Here is a 22,280-nt window from a genome sequence, read left to right as displayed (position 1 = left end):
CAACAATAACAGGATAAACAAAAGGAGGCCTGCCGAGATTGGGTCTGCTGCTGCCATATGCTGGCTAAGTTTGGGGAGAAAAAGAGAGAGAGGGGGAAAGAGAGAGGGAGAGAGAGTGAGGCAAAGAGGAGAAAAGAGAGAGAGACATAGAAGCTAATCCGTGTAATGAGTCGCGTGAATGCGGGCCTTTATGTTGGCGAGGAAAAGGCCAATCCATCTGTAGACACTGCACAAGATAGCGGGCTTATCCACAAACGATCTTGTCCTCTTAAAAAGAGGGATGGGCAGTGGGCGAGAGAGGGAGGAAAAGGAGGAATCTGGATGGATGTAGAAAGGACGGAAGAGAGGGATAGAGGGAGAGAAGCGAGATGGCTCAGTTCAGTCCTGTCCTACAGCTCGAGGGGAGGATCTCGCTCACTCCTCCTCAAAAGATGTTGTGGAAAACCCCTTTGATACTTCATCACAGAAGTGATCTCATTTCTCGTAGTAAGCGAGGGAAAGTTGTGCACCCATGTCTGACTCCTTTATCAACCTTAGTTGCACCTTCAACCTTCTATTTAAAGGAAATGAGAAATGTTGTTTCACCGCAACATGCTGTTGTCACAAGCAACCCCCATGTATTTAAAACAAGCAGGCCACAGCACAAAGTGGTCATTACAGCCAATTCAAATACCAAGTCTTCCACTTACAAACCTTCAACTACAGCGTCACCCAGTCAATGCCGCTTACAACTCAACCATGACTCTGTGTAAAAGGCAAGCCGGATGGGCTTAGAGCCATTGAGCAGTATGAAAGAAATGTCACCATTCAATTCATCATAATTTAACAGAGACTATATTGACAACAGTATGTGTGTGTGTGTGTGTGTGTGTGTGTGTGTGCGTGTGTGTACACAACTGTAAATGAAGGTCAGGAGAACCAGTCAGGAGCAACCACAGTGTGTGAGTGAAAACTAGAAAGAAGAGCAAGAGAAGAGCAGGAGCATGGGAGCAGCAGCATTCCTGCCTTGGCCACATGATAATTAGTGATGCGCCAGCTACTCAAGTGCTGCTCACTGCTTTTCATGCACAGCTTACACAGCAGGAGAAACAGAGAATAACAGAAACACAGTCAGAGACTCTGTGTGTGTGTGTGTGTGTGTGTGTGTGTGTGTGTGTGTGTGTGTGTGTGTGTGTGTGTGTGCAGAGCCACTATATTATACGATGCGACAAATATACATCAATTAGAGTAGACTTATTCAGAGTTAAAGGGAGTTAGGTTTCCACCTCCTTGTATGCTAGGTGAGCAACTGAGTGCAGGCCAGGGTGTAGTGTGTGTGTGGGGGGGGGGGCACTGAGATGGAGGAAGGTGTGCTGAAGTGGTGGAACAGACAGAGGGTGGGGCAGAGAGAGAGAGAGAAATAGACAGTGAGAGAAAGAGAGACAGGAACAGCCAGAGCAACAGAGAGCAAGTGAGAGCAAAAGATACAGGGATAGAGAGAGAGGGGACGTTAAAGAGAGTAAGAGCGAGAGAGAGAGAGAGAGAGAGAGAGAGGGAGACAGAGGGAAAGAGGGAGAGAGTAGTTCATCCTGTTTCCAACCTGGTCTCCGAAGTCCTGGGGGAACTTCCACAGCACGGCTGGATCTGGAAGTAATTGACAGACAGCATTAATCAGCCGTAGCCCCGCACAGCCCCGCCCGTCACCCCGGCAACATACATATTAATGAGGGGGGAGGCGGCTTCCCCCCTCTGTGACAGCACCGTCACATACAGGAGACGTTCACTCACACGCGCGCACACACACACGCACACACACACTTTCTCTCTGTCTCTCTCACACACACTCACACACACACACACACACACACACACACACACACATGCACCAAGCTCTGCATATGCAAATGGCTATGCGTATGCGAACATACACAGTGGTATTTTCCTCCCGTCACCAGCCGGATGCAGGGCTTTAATTGATGGAGGGTGATTGAAGGGATGCGGAACGTCTTGGCTGCCATCGGCTCGGCAGCTTGTCGTTATGCAAAGGAGGGACGGGCTCTTATGATAATGAAAAATGGGAAATTTTTAAATATGCATGTCATGAAGTGTAGAATTCTGATCCAGTCATGTTGTCTGGGTGTCTGTGTGGAACGTATGCTGCTGTGGAATAGGGCTATTAAATTGGGCTTGAGAAAAAAAGCTGTGGAATACCATCCCCGTCCTCTGATTTTGTCAGACTTTAGTCTATTAGACAAAGGAAAATAAGCCATTGCATTAGACTGCAAAACAAAATGTGCTCAGTCTGTTTTCCAGAACTGCATTACTGCTGAAAGAGAGAGCAAATTTGGAAGGTGACTCCTATGCAGAATGTGCTCAACACAACCCCAAGTTTAGACATAAACACGCAGACAAAGAGTGCACGAGCTGGATGAGAGTGCCGAAATAGCTATACACATCGCACTGTTTGGATCACTTTGGAAGCTATCTTTTATTCACCAACCATATATCTAATTTCTTTTCTCCATCACACACACACACACACACGAACTCTAGGTGAACGCTAGAGGAAATGGTGGGCTATCTGCCGACACAGGTAATTATAGACCACTTTTACACCCACCCACACACTAACGCTAGCTCTTGCAGATAGACTGACAAGACAAACTGACAGACAACAAACACACACTCAAGGTTTTCCAACAGAGACATTATGCACAGGTCAAGCTGATTCCAAAGCAGTTATTGGACAACACAACCAAACTCAGCCAAACAGCCTGAGCCTATAACCCTACACTATAAACACATGAAAACACAAACACACCAAAATCCACAAACAGCAACAATGCTGTAGGCCTATTACTCATAAAGAGGACATTTAATGGCTTAGGAGGTAAAAGAAAACAGTATAGTGCCCAATCTAGTGTATACTCAAATGTGTATACAGATAGTAGAATAGTATAGATACAGATGGGAACAATACAAAACTACGTACAAGTCCTGGTATTCAGTGCATAAGCATACTGTATGAGAACACATACCATTTATAATAGCGCAATTTATAAGCCAACATCCTCACTATAACAAAGTATAGCATAGGTTTCTCCAACTCCCTCTGTTGTTTGGTCCTCTAATTAAGTCCAGTTGCTTTTGTTTAGGGAGCGTATGTTCCTAATATATTCATCTTTTATTTCCAACAAAAACAAGACCTGTGACCCGAGTCTTTTTTTCTCCCTACACTTGCAACCTTTGTAAACAGCGCCTTGCAGATCATTGCTCCATCTGTGGGAAAGCATTTGTGCTCCACTCTTTTGCTTCTCCATTTCTTCTCAAGGCTCGTCGTTCATTCTCCCTCTCCCTCTCCCTCTCTGTGGCTCTCTGAGAGGCTAAACATGATCTAAATTCATCAGCGCCGCTGTGGTGACCTCAAACAGCTTAGCGCTGGCCCAGTGTCGGAAAACACCAAACATGCTGAGACTGTCTGAATGCATCAAATCTCTCGTCCCCTCTTACTCTCTCTCCCTCTCTTTCCCCTCTTCCCCTTCTCTCTACCTCTAATTGCTTGTCCAGGCAAAGAGAAAGGCACAAGAGGAGGCCTATACACGTACACACATGCATCTCCCTGTGAGTGTGGAGGTTAGGGGCACACAAACTTTGGGTCGAGTGAAACGAAAAAATGGACAAAATCAAAAAGGGCATTACATAATCCTATTCCCAAGATTTTCACGGCCTCTGTCTTAAACAATGTTCCATCTTCGCTTCCACAAAGACTCCAGTTTTTCCTCTCCACTGGGATTATATGCCCAATCCCTCCCCATCTGATCTGCCAGAGTTAGGTCAATTTTATGCTGATTTTATGGGTGAGAGGATGAGAACTGCTGCCAGGGGGGAGAGATAGAGAGGGGTGGGGGTGACAACAGAGAGAGAGAGAGAGAGAGAGAGAGAGAGAGAGAGAGAGAGAGAGAGAGAGAGAGAGAGAGAGAGAGAGAGAGATGGGGGATGGAGTGTGCGGTAGCCTGAATTATGTATAGACAGGGGCACCTCATGTATACCACATGTTTTGGGGATACAGTGCGTTAGGTTGGTCAAGGCTGGTCCTCACACACACACAAAAAGAGAAAGAGAAAGAGAGAACACAAAACCACCTTTGCCATCTCTATGGAAATCTCATTTTGATACTGAGTCACTCATACTGATTCACAAGGTCTTAACATTCCATATGGTCAGTAAAAATGACCAATAGGAAAGCCAACTCCAAAGACGAAAGAAATGGTTTTCTGGATGGTCTTGCACAGTCAAAAACATAGAAGCCCATCCTAACACCGGGCATGGTAGAGGTCTGTCGTCCAAGCCATATACTGCTGGTAACCCAACCATATGGATAGTTGTTCCAAATTGGCTCGTATAATTCCTGTTGGAAAATTAACTATGCTCGCATAGTAGGCCAGAGAACAAGAGACAGAGAAACAAACTGGCTGAGACCAGATTTGAAAAGTATTTTCATCTGAATTCATTCTGACTACAGAGAGGAAACAGAAAAGGGGGGGGGGGGGGGGGGGGATCAACTGAAGACAAAATATCTTCCCTGTCACCATCAGCCATCTGTCGATGGCTATTTATCGTCTTACAGATACAGGAATATGCAAGCAAAAAACCTCTGAATGCTTCAGGGGGAAAAAAAGAAACTTATTTTATTATGGAGCAGAAAACTGCAAAAGCCTATTAGGTTAAAAACCCCTGTATAAACCGCTTCATTCTGATTATGAGACTGTTATTTTTATTTTCAATTCTCTCAAGTAAGACAGTTAACCTTATGGCCCTGTGCTGTATAAAAATCAATCAGTAGTAATAATGGTTTCAGTCTTTTTCCAGGCCTTCATTAGGATTCCTGTGGGAGGCGGGGGGGGGGGGGGGGGGGGGGGGAGCAGGTTGTGCTCAGGAGTGGCTCAGGAGGCCCAGGTTGAGCTTGGGGCCTTTGGTGTGTCTGCATCACAAAAGCTCGGAGGCTGTCAGGGGCCGAGCTGTTGTCCCTGCATCTGCGCACAAGCACACACACCAACACACACACACACAGTATACACACACACACACACACAACAAGGCTAGAGAAACCGACAGACACACAAACATGTATGCTGAGACAAACCTAAAACCACACAAACACACAGTGGGACAAACAGACAGACAGACAGACACATACACACACACACATGCACACGCACGCATGCACGCACGCACGCACGCACGCACGCCTGCCATATTGTATGTGGGTTTGCGCGCGCAGCAGACACAAAGGGGATTAATGGGTTAAGGCTGAAAGTTGAAGGTTATGAGGGTGAACCCCACCCCTGCTGCTGCGCCGAGGGAGAGAAATGTCACCGTGACAGACCTGCGGCTGCCTAATCCCCCCATCGCCCCTCTTTCTCTCTCTCTCTCTGTCTCTCACTCACTCTCTCCCTCTTTTCTCTCTCTTTCTGTCCATCCCTCGCTTCTCTCTGTGTCCTTTTCTCTCTGTCTCACACACTCCCTCATGTTGTCTTTCAATCTCCCTGTCTCCCTCTCTCTCTGTGTCTCTTGCCTCTTCTCCCTTCATCTCTATGTGTCTTTCTCTTCAACACACTCTCTCTCACACTCACACCCACACAGACACACACACAGACACACACGCCTCCTCTCCCACCATATTTCCCTCTGAGTCCACACTCTAAGCCCCACTCCTGTTCCCAGCATGTCGGTGAGGCGCCCAAAGATCTCACACACACACACACACACACACACACAGATATTAAATTCAGCAGCTCTCACAAATCAGTTTCTTTTTTGTTTGAAAACTGAGACAGATGTCATTCTTGCTGTTCAGTAGTGACAAACACAGCTATTGCATACGCCATTTCCTGCAAAGACACATGTCAATGACATGACACGGACCAGGCTGAGAAAACACTTGAAGAACCATTAAGCACAACAGGAAAAGCAAGCAGAAACTCTTCTCACTGACTTCCACGTTGCTAGGCTATATGTTACCACACACTTCATTTACATCCATCCATATCCTTCCAGAATATGTACCCTATGCACCACCTGTCACTCACCACAAAACACTTCTCTCACCCTGGGGCTTCTGAGTGGCTGACAGTCCTAACACAGACAACAAAAACATCATCAGGCATGTGTCGACGCTGGCTGGAGATTACGGCATGGCCTCCCGTCTCTGGGGATCCCGTGGGAGGGGTGTGCAAAGCGAGGCCCGGGGCATCCAGTGGCAGTGGCCCGCCAGACTGGCTAATATGCAGCCAGCAAACATGGCTAATGGGTGAGAATTGAATTGAAATCACCTCTTGATGCAGCCAGGCAGAGCGGACTGAGGGGTGGTGCGTGGCGACCACTCTAGTCTGTCCTCGCTGTCCTTCGCTCTCTCTCTCTCAGTCTCTCAACCCCTTCTCCTCTCTCCCCCCATTCGTCTCCCTATCTAGACCTCCACTTCCCTTTCTCACACCATTTTTCTCTCCCCTCTCCATCTCTCTCCTTCGGAGATGCGGACGTGACAGGCTACCTCAGGAGAGCCCATTGATCCCGCCCCCTGGGCTTCAAGCGTGGCTGACCCTTCGACAGAGAACCGCAGAGCTTCGGCAACACGCCCAAGAGCGCGCGCACACACACACACATCTCTAGTCTCTAGTTCCAGCTCTCCCTCTCTCTCTCTCTCTCTCTCTCCCTCTCCCTCTCCCTCTCCTTCACACACACACACACACACACACACACACAATCTCTCCCACTCAGAGTGCCAGCAGCGCAGGTCAGTCGGCGATCGATACTTTGGCATCCCCGGGAATGCCTGTCTTTAAAAGTCGATAGCCGGTGCTTTGATATGGGGGGCAGCAGGGGAGGGGATGGGAGAGAGGGGTTAATAGGTGAGGGGGTGGAGGGAGCAGACCTGCTCTCACAGCTGATGCCATGCCATGCCTCGCCTCGCCTCGCTCTGCCTCAGCACAGGAGTAGGAGCCGAGAGGAGCAGGGAGGCGCAGGGAGGCGCAGGGAGGAGAGAGTCAGCCAACAGAGGAGGGTGGAGAGCACAATGGAGAGAGAGAGAGGGAGGTGTTGAGTACACAAGTGGAGAGGGAGAGTTGTAGTACACGGCTGATTTCATCTCCAGAGCTGACCGCAAACACACACCCTTAACCAACAGAGAACAACAGTCTCCCACAACAGTCACCTTCGACAACATGACTAATATGAGAAGGACTGTTGAGTGAGTATTGTGCCAAGAGGTTGAACTGGCAAATCGACAGCATGACAAAAAATAGTCAGTTGGTCAAGGAGTTCAAGTTTAGAGAGGGTATACGGGGCTGTAGTAAAGCACTCAGGGCCTCATCCCCACCACATCCCTCCTTCAGCCCCCCCCACACACACACTCTCTCTCTCTCTTGCTTCACTCTTTCAACGGGCAGAGGTTAAACTGTAGCCCTCGAGCCTCTTCTAGCATGTTTTTCTCCACTCCTCTTCTCTGTCCTAGTCCTCTCAAACTCTCTTTTTCTGCCCCTTTCTTTCCATTATCTACAAAAGACTTATTTCACAGGGTGGAGAGGTCTGGATTACCCCCCTTCTTAAGCCCGGGGAACAAAGGCATTGTCTTTGTGGCCAGCCGGTCGGCACGAACCTAAAGGGCTAGCCGCTAAGAGGAAGCTGCCACTGCTTTAGAGCCACAATGGCGGCCATTGTGAGCGGCGTGCTGGAAGGGCCTTGGTTTTTCTTTTTCTCTCCTCTTTTTTCGTCTTTGCTCGCTCTCTGTTTTGTTTTACGCTGGTTTAGACTTTGAGAGCCAGCTAGTCAAGAGCAGAAGAAGAAAGGCAAAGTGTGAGTGAAAGAAAAGAAAGGACGAAGAAAAAAAGAACAGGAGAAAATCCCATCAGGCAGTGGAGTGAAAGTTAACTAAGGTAACCTGCTGTGAACCTGATGAAGATGTCAAGCGAACATATGGCAAAAAGATGTCTATTGTCAGCGCGAGGAGTGGAGCGGGTGCATTTCGTTTTTTGTTTTGTTTTGTTTTTTTTCTCTTCCCCCTTCTCCTTGTTCTTTCCTCTTCTTTTTCCCACTGATGGAGGAAAGGGGGGGGGAGGTGGTGGGGGGGAAGAGGGGGGGGGGTGGCGTATTTTGGAGCCAGAAGCATGAAAAAGAGGAATAACAGTGGTCATCACTTTACTTCTGGATCAGTAGATTTCCTCGAGCTGCTGGGGACTCCAACCCCCCCATGTTCACAATTACAGGGGGTAAGCAGATTAGCAGGCATCTCTCAGGCTCACACAGAAAGAGAACACACTCAGGGTCCTTTTAAAAAAAAGTACTTCTCTCCAATTGCATGCTGCAATGGCATTACATTTCATGCTAATTTGCCAAGCAAGGACCCTCGAAAGGAGAAACGAGTTTGCAATGATATGGTACTTAACAGGTACCGTGCTGCCCACATAGCCTCCTTAGGTGTGAGTGTGTGGATCTGTTCTTGTGGAAGGGAAGCTGTAAAATGCTCATGTTTCCATGTTGTACTAAAGGTGCTGAATGTCCAATTCAGAGGAATACAAATGACAAAACAAGTGATGATGAATGTATTCAACAGAGGTGATTATCTATCTATCTGAATAAGGTGTCAGCCTGAGCTAAATAAATTGCTGAAATTACTAGTTACTTCTAAAGAAGTGCGGGTAAAATGTAGTCGACTGGACTGCCTGATGTTTGGAGTAACAAACAAGCATACATGCCTACACCCACTGCTTCCCTTGTGCATTCCAGAATCATTTGATTGTCTGACTTATTTAGCTCACTGAGTTCATATGATGCTCCAAAGTGAGGCATCATGTGATTTTTAGAAACATTCAAAGACACATTTTACCCTTTCTGTTGTCCTAACCATTCTAATTTGCCCAAACTTACTTAAAAAGTAGAGGAATCTAGCGGTGGCCCTGTGTTTTCCTTTATTCTGAAACTGCAGTGACACTAGGCCTATGTGCTATTACGGAACTAAAGTCACTTTTTTCTTTGTTTGTATAATCTGCTAACTCGCCACTTTAACTCCACTTGGTAAATCAAACATGTATACCTGCTTCATATTATGCAGGGTTTTATTAAATCTGCTACAACTACAAAACCAGATAAAAAAGCCAACTTCAATATTGCTGAGCTGCTAGGTAACTGTATTTCAATGAACCATGTTCATAAGCTCCCTCAGTTCAGCAAAAATACAGAACACTACTTTATGATATAGATAGAGGTATCCAAAACTCATAGCTGCTGCATGTATACTTCCACATTTCATTCTCTCTTGCTCCAGTAAGGCCAACATCAGATATCTCTGCATCTGCTGACAAATCATGAACCAGGAACAATGAGTTCACCCTCTCTTCACCTCAGGACCTCTGAGGGGGGTCCGTCTTCTAGCCCCACAAAGCTTGACACCAACCAGTCAAACCAGAACCCTGCCAACCACAGACACTGCATGCCAATTCCTGAGCCCCATCCTTATCCGCTATGCACTGTACATCAAACTCTCTTGCTCCTGAAGGTGTCACAGGGGTAGGGGAGGAGAGGGGGGGAGGGGGGGGGGCTCAGGAAGACAGAGGGGGAGAGGGAGACAGGGAGAGGAGCGGCACGCCTACTTGGAGCGAGTCCGGGGTGCGACCCAATTTCACAGCTTCGTGAGTGAACGGCGCGGCATATGGGTGCCAGCGACGTGACAGTCTCAGCGTAGCGCTCGGCATGTTAGCGTTTGCGCGGTCTGTCACGCCGTGCACCACTCGTCAAGCTGCCTGCATCGGGGAGAGAGCAATTTGCCTCACGCGAAACCCAATAACCAGGGACGGCTGTTCTCCGACGAGACAGGGAGACAGGAGGGAAAGGTAGAGAAAGAGGAACGAGGGGAGGGGGGGGGGGGGGGGAGAGACGGTGAGCAACATTTCCAAGAGCGAAAATAGCATAGCCTCACCTGGTGATACAATCTGACCCAAAGATAATGAAAAAAAAGGTGGAAGTAGGAGGCTTCCACATTTAGTCCCCCACCCATGCCTTCAAGTTAAACAGATATCTTCACTTCATATAAGGAAAAGTCCCTTCATCTGTAAAAAAAGAGAGATTGTTGATGTGTGTAAGTGTTTTTTTTTGGGGGGGGGGAGGGGGGGGGTCCTCTCTGTTTGGGTGGCGGAGGAGAGAAAAGCTGGATAGAGGCTGCAGCAGGTAATGACAAGTTTCAAACCATATGCTCTAGCCATCTGCTTCACACATACATGCACACACACACACAAACACAAACACACACACTCACACACACACACTGCCAGACGACAGAAGAAACACACACTAGGTGCTGCTGACGCGAAAAAAAACTCAATTAGCCATTCAAAGACATGACGATTCATAACCGTCCGGTGTTAATCCGGCTTAGAGGTGGTGGCAGTAGCTGCTAAACTAAACCACCATGCAGACTGCAGGGAATCGGCTCCACCCAGAGAACCCGGGAGCCTCGTATCAAACAACCACAGACGGCTCACTGCATGCCAACTCCTCCATAGCTAAATACAGGCTTCTGGTCCTCTATGTTTACCAAACAAACATGGTGCAACCCTATTTGAGAGGTATGGGAATGCTCTCAAGACAGGACACAAGTGTTTCCTAAATAACTTCTACCTGCCTACATGTAGACTAAATATGCTGACAGAAGCCAAGCTGAAGGTCAAGTGCAGTCATCACATCACCAGCAGTATGCCTACTACTGTTACTGCCAACAAATCTTTGCAGTTGGGACCAAATACTTAAACTGGAATATCATTGAAAAAAAAAACTAATTGCAAAAACACAACCAGGTCCCCTAGAATGTTTTCCAGCAGTGGTGCTGCTAGAGTCCATCGATCTGCAGGCGCCGCTTGACTTCAGTTCTCTAATAGCCTGAAATGTAATCTTTATGTAGCCTACAAGTCCTGAATATAGAGGCTAAACCAGGATTTGATGTGAGGATTTGAAGTGAAGACTTTTTCAGAAAACAATTTCAGCAATGACGTTGGCTGTTGCTGTGCTTTTAGAATGTGGAAGTAGGCCTAATTGTCGTGACATCACTGATCATGTGAAGACGTCGCAGTGGCGCTGCGCCGCTGCGTAATACATCGTTGGGGAAACACTGCATCAGGCCATTTTAGAGACTGATCAGCCACAACCTTAGAATGGCAAATGAGCATGGACACCTTTTATGCTCTTACACTTCCTCCAAATCCTACTCCCAGCAACACAGCACTGAAGGATGTGACATGCTCTGCTGATGCTGAGAAACACAATACATGTGTAACAAAGCACTCACGAATGAGTCACATGACAAACCATGACAAATAGAAAAGGCCTTGCCAAACACAACAAAATATGAAGGAAAGAAAGGCAATCACAGCATCCACCATGTCTGACCTACATTGGGATATGACATATGGGCTACATCCAGAAAAGGGCACTCAATACTCAAGACCACAAATGTAATGATTAACAATAAAAATCGGGGGGGGATATCATTCACAGAGCTCTCCAGAGAACTTCATATTTATGAAAGTCGGGAAAGCCCCACTCTTCTGGCGCCTAACTGACGGACATGTGAAAATCCACTTCCACCATCCGATGGGACACGCAGATGGGCCTACACACACACACACACACACACACACACACACACCGCACACACACACACACACCAATATGTTTTGATTTTCAGAGCAGGGAAAACGTGGAGTCTTGCATTCGGTATCCCATGAGTGGAAAAGTGTGGTGATGGGGATGGTCAAGCGTGTCTGATATGGGGGACACGGAGCTTCCATAGCCCGCAGGCTGGCGTGACCCTGTCCTTAATTACACTCCTCTGACACACACAGGGCCTAGGGGAGTCTCTCCTCAGTAGGTTTTAAGGACTCACTGCAGCAGCCTGCAAAATTCCAAATCATATGGCAGGGTGTATAAATATTGCATATTTTGAGTGTGAATATATTTTCAAGTCAGCTCAGTGTTGGTCTCATAGCCCAATATTGCAAGGATAACAATTCTGAAAATACACCCAACATGACTGAAACAGTTATTAAAATCTAGTTGCTGCAGTGGCAGCTAGCTAAATGTGAGATACTGTAACACTGTGGAAGAACATGAGGAAGTAATGCTCAGTCTGATGTCTTGTAAACAGCCAAGACATTTTTACACATGGGGTGAAACGGTGCATTTTTACACATGGGGTGAAACAGTGCGTATGGCCAATCTAAGAACTAGAACAAAAAAAAACAAACACCCACAGAAAGTACAACTTCACTGTACAGTTTGTGTCTCACAAGTACAAAGGTTAAACAACATTATAGCCTTTGGCTTTTAGCTGACAGTATGAAATATCAATTATAACACAACTGCATTAATGTCCGAGAGGGCTCTGTTCTGTGGAATGTCCTTACAGTTGCTCTTACCATCTCTACTAAACCACCACAGTGCAGAATCTAACCAAAGCTCAGCACTGTCTGAGTGCTGACTTTCCTAAAACCGAAGGGGAAAAAGTTACTGAGGATAATCATTTTGAGCGTTTTCCTTTAAAAACTGCAAATAAGGCACTGTCTGCCGCACTGGATGAAAAGGATAGGAGATGAGTGCATGGGAAAAGCAGGCAGCCATGAATCTCTGACTTTTAATTCATGGGACTTTAATTATTGATCAAGCTCCCTCTTTTCAGCAATGCAAAGAGAAATCTAAAATTAGCCGGGTGACGCCTGTGCCTGGATGACTTTCCGTGTTCTCCTGACTAAACCACTGGAGCATCACAATGACACAGGCCTTCTAGCACCATACCCACCAACTTCTGAGCAAGCACGAGTTGTGCACTACACAGGCATGGTTTTCCTGTACCACATCAGAACAGGCGGAGCTGAGCCAACCACTTACAGCAGCTCACCACACTGCAATCAGCATATCTGCTGCCACAAACATGAGAGAGAGAGAGAGAGAGAAAGTGAGAGAGAAAAAGTGAGAGAGGCTCTGAGGATTCCTCCACACTGCATTACTCCAAGGTTTTCTCCACAATCCTAAATAAGTCTTGGCTGAACACACACACACACACACACACACACACACACACACACACACACACCTTAAGACTGTGAGCCTTGCTGCCATTCAGCACTAGCAGGCGAATGTAGCTTAACAGGTTCCATTGATGAAGAGGCCAAATCCACTGTCTTTAGTATAACAACTCTTGCTGAAGATTTTCATGTAAGCATTCCACTATATGAAAACGACTTTGACTCCAGAACAGCTTCATTTAATAGTTCTGACATCAACACATACAGTGACCCCCTGACATCAACAGTTAATATCCTAAAATATGTACAGTGCAGAAGCACTGTCTGTTGCTGGATTGGTTTGTTATGAATACTGTCGGAGAGTGCTTAAATTGTTTCCAATCAGGAAAGGTCACATGAAGCACAAGAGGAAAACACAATCACACGACCACCTCAAAAGACAGCATTAAATTTAGCAACTTCCCTACCTTGCCGGCCAAACATGCCTGCCATTGTGCATGGTCCCGAGGTGGCGTACTCACTGTACATTAGGCTACAGACTGACAATACCAAGAGGAACAAGCAGTGATGCAAGTAGGGCAATGGTTCATGAATCACTGGAGTCAGGAATTCATGAGCATGCACTGTTAACTGTGTAGGCCTATCCCTGCTAACTAACAAACCTGTAGGATGGAGGATAATTTCAAAGAACAACATCTGGATTACTTCATCTCTGCAGCAAAATTCATGCTACTTCTCATAAAGAAATGTTGTGCATCACCCATCTGTTCTAGATTATTGTGCTGCCTACTGCTTTTGTCTTCCTTGTGTGTCTTATTTGTATCTTATATCATAACTGATATTAAAATGTGTTGGTGTATGAAAAGAATAACTGAATACAGGAGACAAATTGTCTAAATATGTCAGGTGTGAATTTTCTTAACTGGAATTTATTGGTGGAGGCTACAAAATACTTGGACTACTACAATGGCAAAAGAGGACCAATTCACATCCTATTTTTGCTAGGCAATATCTACTAGGCTACTATACATAGCCTGTCCAATTAGCAAAATAAAACTTGAGAACATGCTAGGAGTCAGTAATTAGTGATTACAATGGCTTCAGTTTTGTTTAATGGTGACCAAGTCTATTCAAAAATAACAACAATAAGCCCTCCAGCCCTGGCTTCAATATAGAGCTGGCACATCACTACTGACCAATCAACACCATTTCTAAGTCTCCATGGCATCTGGTGATCTGACAGCGGACTCCCTTCATAGTGTTAGCCAGTTCTGACCCCGAGATACAGCTGCGAGCCAATCAGACCTCTTGCAGCCATGTAACAACAGTTGAAGGTCAGTGTAAAAAAAAGAACTGCATTCGAGTAAATGCAAGCACTTAACTTTATCTCCAAAGTTGTTGTTTTTTAGGTGTGTGTATGTGTGTGTGTGTGTGTGTGTGTATGTGGGAGGGAGGTTAACAATACTGAATGGATGCCCAAGCTTGTTTGGCACTTAGCAACACCCTGAGATCTGACTATGGGATATCACACCATTACCGGAAGGGATGGAAAGGCTGGTTGGGGGAGAGCAAAGAAAAATAACTACAGGATGAGACAGAGGATAAGGGCCTTGCTACACACTGAGAAAAAAACCCTCCTAATTAGAATCTTTTGAAGGGTAAAAATGAAGAAGGCAAAAACTATGAACCCTCTTTCGTAAATGGACAAAGCATCATTAGCTGACCAGCACCCAGCAATCACACGTTCATCCCAGTGCTTTTTGGCACGCGCTCACCTCACACGCTTGATCAAAGTGCAAAAACAAAAGGCGCTGACAAACACCATTTTTCCCCCTAATTGCTGTTGCAAGTGTAGCGGTAAAATTGATATTCTGATCTATTAGCGCTATCACTTTATTACTGTGAGCAATCTGGCGGAGACGGGCAGAGAAGACAGGTAGCATCTGTCCCCACCTACTGCCTTGGCACCGACCGCCTCATCTGGTGGCATTGGCACAGGCTTGGAAAGGCATCAATATGGCTCAATGGAGCCAAGCGCACGCAGCCATGCCAGTCATGCCTGCCACGCATTGCTGAAGTCTCTCGGCTTGCGAGCCACGCCATCTGATGACTATTTTTCGCTCCACTCCGGCAAAGAGGTCCTCTCTGCTTCAGCACTGCGCTGTGCTCCACTCTCCTCCGGGTGAGGGGACGGGAATAGATGCAGTAGATGACAGGCTGTGTGGAAATAATTTAGAGTCTGAAGGTAGTCCTGCTTTTCTGGCACACAGCCTACGCGCGTGTGCAAAGGGAAAGGTGTTCTGGAGTGTGTGGTGGTGCCCCGGAGCTAGGCCAACAACACATCAACACTCACCTACAACCAAAACATGTAGAGGAATCATCTACAACGTCTACAACCGAGTCAGGGGTATGACCCCATCATTCATAGTGAATCATTCATGGTGAATCCAAGATGTTCAGTACTGGACTCTATCTCGATCACCAACACAATTACTCAAAACATCAAATGACATGTTCTCTCACACCATCTACACGGCCAGCAGAAACCAACTAGGTCCTTTATACTCAGCTAGAACTACTGCAAGGTTGGCCGCTTAAAAAAAAAAAAAATCCATACCAATATATTCAACAATGTTCAAATCAAATTTCACCGCTCTAACAGATCAATTCAATATCAAAGATTCATAAGTCCTCGACTCATATAAGAATTGAACGTATGATTATGTCACTTTTAGAAATTGTGCAACCAGGTACTGCAGATTATTACAAGACAAACTGACAACAAGTCTACAAATCCAACTCGATCCTCCTTAGGAGCAGCTCCTCCTTTAAGAAAATGTTTTGGTTCCAGGGTTAATGAAACCTCTACAAAACATCAGACCCAGAGAGGAAGTGGTGAAAGCTCTATGGTGTGCCATCCATCAGCAAAAAAAAATACAGACATAAGGGGCATAATTTTTTTTCTACTGGCGCCAACTATTGAAATTGCAGTGTTTTGAAATTGCAGTGCACCACAGGAAATTCTGTGTGTGTGTGTGTGTGTGTGTGTGTGTGTGTGTGTGTGTGTGTGTGTGTGTGTGTGTGTGTGTGTGTGTGTGTGTGTGTGTGTGTGTGTGTGTGTGCGTGTGTGTGTGTGTGCGTGTGTGTGTGTGTGCGTGTGTGTGTCTGTCTGTCTGTCTGTGCGTGTGTGTCTGTGTGCATGCGTCAAAAAAGGAAACGCTGGATGATACCAAGAAGAGGCTGTGCCACACAATGACATCCTACAGAGGGAGAAAATAACACATGGAACAATGGAAGTGAAAATTCCCGAGTGCTGTAATAGCTACCACAGTCAGAGTCATGAGGCACCAAGCCTGGCAATGATTCAGACACACCATAACATACATCACATTCCACTCCTAGATCATAGATATACATTATCAAGGGCATATCACTGAAACCGCATTCAAGCAGAGTTCACAGTTGGAAAGTCATAGGAGGTACCACTTGTCCTCTGCCTGCATGGTAATTACTATGCATGTTATTCAGGGTAAGTGTGGTGTGCTCTGACATGTTTGTGGCATTCTGATGGGCTAGGTCAGTATATATTGTAATTGTGGGTTAGCGGTTTATGGATAATGGGTAAGTGTTTTATACCAAATGATGAGATATTTTGTGTTGGCAGGTGCTGTGACATGGAGGGAACCCTCCCTGGATGTGCAGAAGGAGCCAACACAGGCTACAACAATATCCTCCCGCTGTCCATCCACCTTTTCACAAACATAAATCACACTAATTGATATTCAATTCCAATCAGGCGTACCTGGCCTGTGTCATGGCGGTATCCAAGGAAAACCAGGATCATCTCCCAGAGGTAGGCAAAGTTTCTACAGAGGCTCAACGGAATGGACAAGACGACAGACCCGGAAAGGAAATGTATGTAACCTAAGTCACAAAGTGGAAAAATGGCCTTTCCCATGCGTTTAATATGAAACCAATTCTTTGCTGGTGAGGCCGTGGCCTTCAATTCACAAACACTAACATGACAATTATTTTGCATCAAAAAATCTAAATGACTTCCTAGCATGGCAAATGACGCATGTGCTGTAAGCAGCCAGGCTGACCTTCCACCTTCCTCCACCTCCCTCCCCACCACCAACGCCTGCCGACTCTGCACTCAAACGTAGTTGGGCTCCTGAGAGCAAGAGTCAGGAAATGAGACCAACCCTTGGCAGACCTTGAGGGAAGTGGGTTATGACAATATGTGATCTGAACCCACGCACATAGCTTTTTTTCCCCCCTCAAAGTTCACATTGATAATCCAAGACAGGAATCATTTCATTCTTTCTTATGAACTGCTCAAGTCATCTCGCACAGCTGCATCAACAGTTCACCTACAAAACACCTCTTCAACATCACAGCTCAAGACGAGCAAAGTGCGGTTACTTTTATACGACATTGGCCTTCATGCGATATTTGATTATGGGAACAGTACTGCTTCCCATGCTACAACGGGAGTAATACTTCAAATAACAGTGCAGCATCAATTTCCTGTACAACAACCTGAGCTTATACAAAACATCTTTCTGAAATCTTGAATGGATTTACTGCACCAACACAGGGAAATGGATGGTTTGCTGAGCCTCTTCCATCAAATGTGTAACAAGTCTTGATGGCTGCTCCCGTTTTTAAAATAACAGTTTCCCAAATGATATATTTTGAAGACACTGTTAAGATGGCAGCAGGATATGAAAACTCATTTGAGAGAAAAAATGCTTTCCACTTTAAAAAAAATGTAGCAGTGTGACCGCAACTCATATGAATCATGTAATGTTAAAGTTTCATCACTTTTTCTGATGGTGACAAAGGTAACTGAACGTAAATAAAAACTAGTGACAAGATCAGTGAATATTATCGTCAGTGCATGACCCATTCCAGTAATCCTCACAGCCTCTATATGACATTGCAGTTGAAATACCTAAAGGCATGCAGAGCAGTCGAACTTACTCTTACAACAACTTAGGCCTACTACACTTGTTATTTAGACTCACCTTCATTTTCGGACGCAGGACATGCCACCTGCAACACTAGATCGAATGTTTTTTCTGGTTTTTCGCTGTGGAAGGAATAATAGCAAAACTTTCAGTCAGTGACAGCTCATAAACAATGTGAAATGTTCAGTGCACACTTCAACTACATGTGGATGCAACAGTCTGTAGAAGCAGAGTTAATAACGTGGCCATATTGTATCTAGCAACAAAACTGGCAAGCAGTTAAGCAGTTGTCACATTGCTACAGCGATATTTGAGCTATTTTGGTCAGCTGCTGCAAATTTGATATCTGTCTCGCGAGTGTCACAGAGGATGGTGGCTATTAAACCAGCTGTCCTAGTTAGAGTTAGCTAGCCAGTTATGAAGCTCATCTACATGACCAGGCAGGGACCGTTAGTTTATGATTATGTATATTATATGTGCCACTGAATACATCAGACGCTATATGAGTTTCATTTAACTATGATGCGACAGTTGGAATAAATGTCAATTCGGGTAAAAGAGCACGGTTTCAGTAGTGGCTATTGGCTAAATTGCTAATTTAGCTGGTCAGCTCGCGCGAGACAGTCCAATTAATCAACCAAGCAAGTACTGTAGCATTAGTGGCAGCTAACAGGCTAACAAGCTCAGACTTGTACAGGAGCGTCGAGTCTAAGTTTGCTCAATTTTGCATTCCGTAAACCAAGCCACCACAGCATTACTGTTACTTCAGATGTAAACAACTCTTGACTTACTTTATTCTGCTGTCCATGGTTACACCATCGCGACAGCTCTCGCCGGCTTGATTACTGTCTAAATAGCGACAGTAGCAAACCTCGCGTACCGATGCAACTATGTGTAGGTATGTAATGAGTATCTTAAAATGAACATGTTCTCGGTCCAAGCACGTGCCTCGAGGTTCCCTGTTCTTGCAGCTTCTGCTGGACCGTTTCAGTTCCACGATTATCCACAGCAGAGAACACCGACCAGGAAGTGTAGCCAAAGATTTCGTGACGTCATGCCATTTGATCAACACCTGGGCCTGTGAGTTCTCTGTGGCAGTTCAGTTTTGATAGTCTGAAATGTGTTGCGTGTTTTTGATACCGTAAGCGACATGTTCGTTTGCCAAAGTGTTACATCTTACTTGTATATTCACGGGAGACTTCCATTATTACTGATGCGGCTTATCATCTTTCATTGATCATCATACAAATGGATGTTCTGCATAGCTTTCTAGCCAATGCAAGAAGGCAGTAGATGTGTGCTTGTTTAAGGCTATTGATATACAATTTCACCTTTCGATTTGCATGAACTATTTTACTGATGTAGCTGCTAACATAGGCTACAATCTTAGGCCGCCGAATATCACCGTTGCTGTTATGTGTTTCAATGTTTCTCTGTTCTCAAAACTGCAGTTGACAGAGAAGTTGAGAAATAATGTGATGAATTCTAAAATGTCTTACTATTTCTTTCTGTGTAGGCTATTATAGAAACGGAGTGATTATTTGCACCCGGGTGTAAATAGTGGAATGGAGGCATTTTCTTATTTGCACCCAAACCGGAAATGCGTGCTATCCAACATAGCGGGACCATCTTGGCAGGAGATGGCCTACCTAAATCTAACAAGTTAGGATTATTAAAACTATATTTGAGATGGTAAAGTGGTGCTAAATTTCCACAAACTTTATTCAGTGAACGGGTAAAGCCGTCCGTTTGCAAGCACAATCAAGAAACACGATCTTTTTGTTTTGTTTACCGTTACCTAGCAACCCCAACAAGTGAGTCAATAATTAGTATTCTCCCCTTCTTCTTCGACGGGGCGCAGTACAGCGGTAAAGTGACTGATTTACCATGCTCGAGGTGCTGGATTCGAATCTCAGATTGCTTTTTTTTTTTTTTTGCCTGCCAAAGTACGCACCATGACTTCTTTTTTCTTAGATGACGTTACCTCGCGGCAAATAAGAGTTTGTGCTTTTTGAACCTGTCAAAGATTTACTGGTTTTATTTCAGTTATGAGTAGAGTTAAGTAGAAGTAGGCTTCAGTAGTTGTTAGAAAGGTTGTGTTTTGACTTTGAGCCCCCAACGCTGCCTGGAAGGCGCTTAGGCGTGGGTTAAGGTTAAGGTTAGGGTTAAGGTTAGGTTAAGGTTAGGGTTAAGGTTAGGAGTAGGATTAAGTGTTTTTAAGTCAACAGTGGCAGCGCTGCCTGGAAGACAACTCAGAAAACAACTCTTTAAAGTAGCTTGTCTTTGATGAAGCTACCACATGACCACTCATTACCCTAATATTTGTATAATCACTTCCAAGTAACCCAGACATGGCAAAACAGCTAAAAACTGTTCAAAACTATTAGGCCTAGCCTACTGTAGAGCTGGTAAATACACAGGCCTATTGACAGAGAACATGGATGTTAGACATCGGGTGTAAATAGTATTGTTGATTATTACACTATTTACACCCGGGTGTAAATAGTAATGTTGATTATTACACTATTTACACCCGGGTGTAAATAGTAATGTTGATTATTACACTATTTACACCCGGGTGTAAATAGTAATGTTGATTATTTGCACCCGGGTGTAAATAGTAATGTTCATTATTTACACCCGGGTGCAAATAGTCTCTGCCTTATAGAAAATATGGCAACCATTGCTCTGAATGCATGTATATTTTGTATGGCGTCAGTGTTAGAGATAAGGACAAATGTAATGACATTTTTTTATGAGAGGGTTTGTTTCAGTGGGAGGTGTTGAAAGCAACTCGTGCAGAACTCCCACAATGTTTAGTGGTTATTTGAGGAACTGTGGTAAGTCACTACAAAAGTGAAACCTCATTCAAAGAGTGACCTTACTTTGTCATTTCATGTTTTCAATGGCTCCTTCTGATTTAAAGATTTTAATAAACACTTGGTAGGCTATTATCCTACAGTGTCCACATAGCCTGACATTGTCAAATAGACCAGAATGAGGAAAAATCTTTTGCGACATCTAGTAGGCTAGGCTACAGGAAACAGTTAGAACTTGAACCATCATCATCTGAACACCTGTGTCGACTAGCCTCACATCATTATTGCATGCCCAAATCAAAACATTGGGGGCGCAACAGAGGCAGGCAGAGTCAAACTCGCGAAAACGATTACCAAACAAGCAAGGACGAGACGAGTGTCTGTCCTTCAAGGTAGCATGCTCAACAGTACTGACGTTAGGTTCGTGTCACCAAGACAGTGTCCGTTTTTTAAGCCAATGTTTGCGTTATTCGCATAGTCTGCTGCGGTTGTCTAACATTGCAGATGCTAACGTTCGGTTATCAAAGACCTGTCTGTGTTGGTCGTTAGCATGTTGCGTTCTTCCATGTACGACTTCACATGCTCTTTTATGGTTAGATTCAGCACACTGATGTCAGTCGAACTTGGTAAAAGCGACAAATCTACTGGGTTTTTGCACACATCGAATAGTAACTCGATCCAAAGCAGAGCTGATTCTCATTCATGCATCGGAGCATCGGATCCCTCCGATGGAAAAAGCACAGATAATGCAAAAACACAGCTGACTGCCAACGATCTAGAAATCCACAGGCGACACAAGAAGGCATGTGAGGTAAGCACATAGACAGTAAAAGTAAGCATAAGCATAGGCAAAGGCAAAGATTTTCCTCAAATATTGTTGAGGGAGACAGGAATTTGCCTTGTGGTGTTACACCATCATGGAATCGTGCAGCTACATGGGTACTGTCTAATATGTTGACCGTAGTCCGGCAACTGATGAACTCTTGAAACTTATCATTTATTTTGAAGATGGTCACATATCGTACAGCAGACTTGTAATGGTCTACTTTATCAAGCTATGTCTTCCTCTTGTCTGAGACCTGAGTGAAATGCCCAACTGCTTCAGCTTGTCTGAAAAATAATTTACATTCTTGTGACACGTTGGTGGCGTCAAGAGAATTTCCCTACCTCTTCAGACGCCACGAAACGGCACTATGGCGATACTGTGCAGACAGTGCCAGCGCCACCATGGTGAGACGGGATGCCATGCGAAATGACATACTATGTCACCAAAGTGCCGCGGGCCTTTCTGCCAATGTAGCCTGTCATAGCTGAACCTAGCAGTCCCCCCTCTTGAAGCAGACTGAGATGACGGCCACAAACTTCAGAGTGGCTCGCCAACTGCCTCTGTACTTTTAAACAGTAGAGTACACAGCACTGTAAACAGTACCCTTTGCACAGGT

At 45.2% G+C, this 22,280-nt stretch overlaps 1 protein-coding gene across 1 annotated transcript in view; it reads right to left on the bottom strand.

The window, feature by feature from the left end:
* dennd1b (DENN/MADD domain containing 1B) overlaps window positions 1-19,063 on the bottom strand; it is a 90,090-nt gene extending 71,027 nt beyond the window's left edge. Inside the window, exons 1-3 of the mRNA XM_062556453.1 lie at window positions 18,811-19,063; window positions 18,077-18,141; window positions 1,581-1,623 (exon numbers count right to left, since the gene is read on the bottom strand). Of these exons, the coding sequence (XP_062412437.1) occupies window positions 1,581-1,623; window positions 18,077-18,141; window positions 18,811-18,827 (125 nt within the window). The 5' untranslated portion in view covers window positions 18,828-19,063. The remainder of the gene's footprint in view (window positions 1-1,580; window positions 1,624-18,076; window positions 18,142-18,810) is intronic.
* Between the last annotated feature and the right edge of the window lie 3,217 nt (window positions 19,064-22,280).

Source organism: Sardina pilchardus, chromosome 15 (genome assembly GCF_963854185.1).
Source record: "Sardina pilchardus chromosome 15, fSarPil1.1, whole genome shotgun sequence".
NCBI classification, from domain to species: Eukaryota; Metazoa; Chordata; class Actinopteri; order Clupeiformes; family Clupeidae; genus Sardina; species Sardina pilchardus.
Note: the sequence above shows the minus strand (reverse complement) of the source record. Positions and strands in the feature narration are given on the sequence as shown.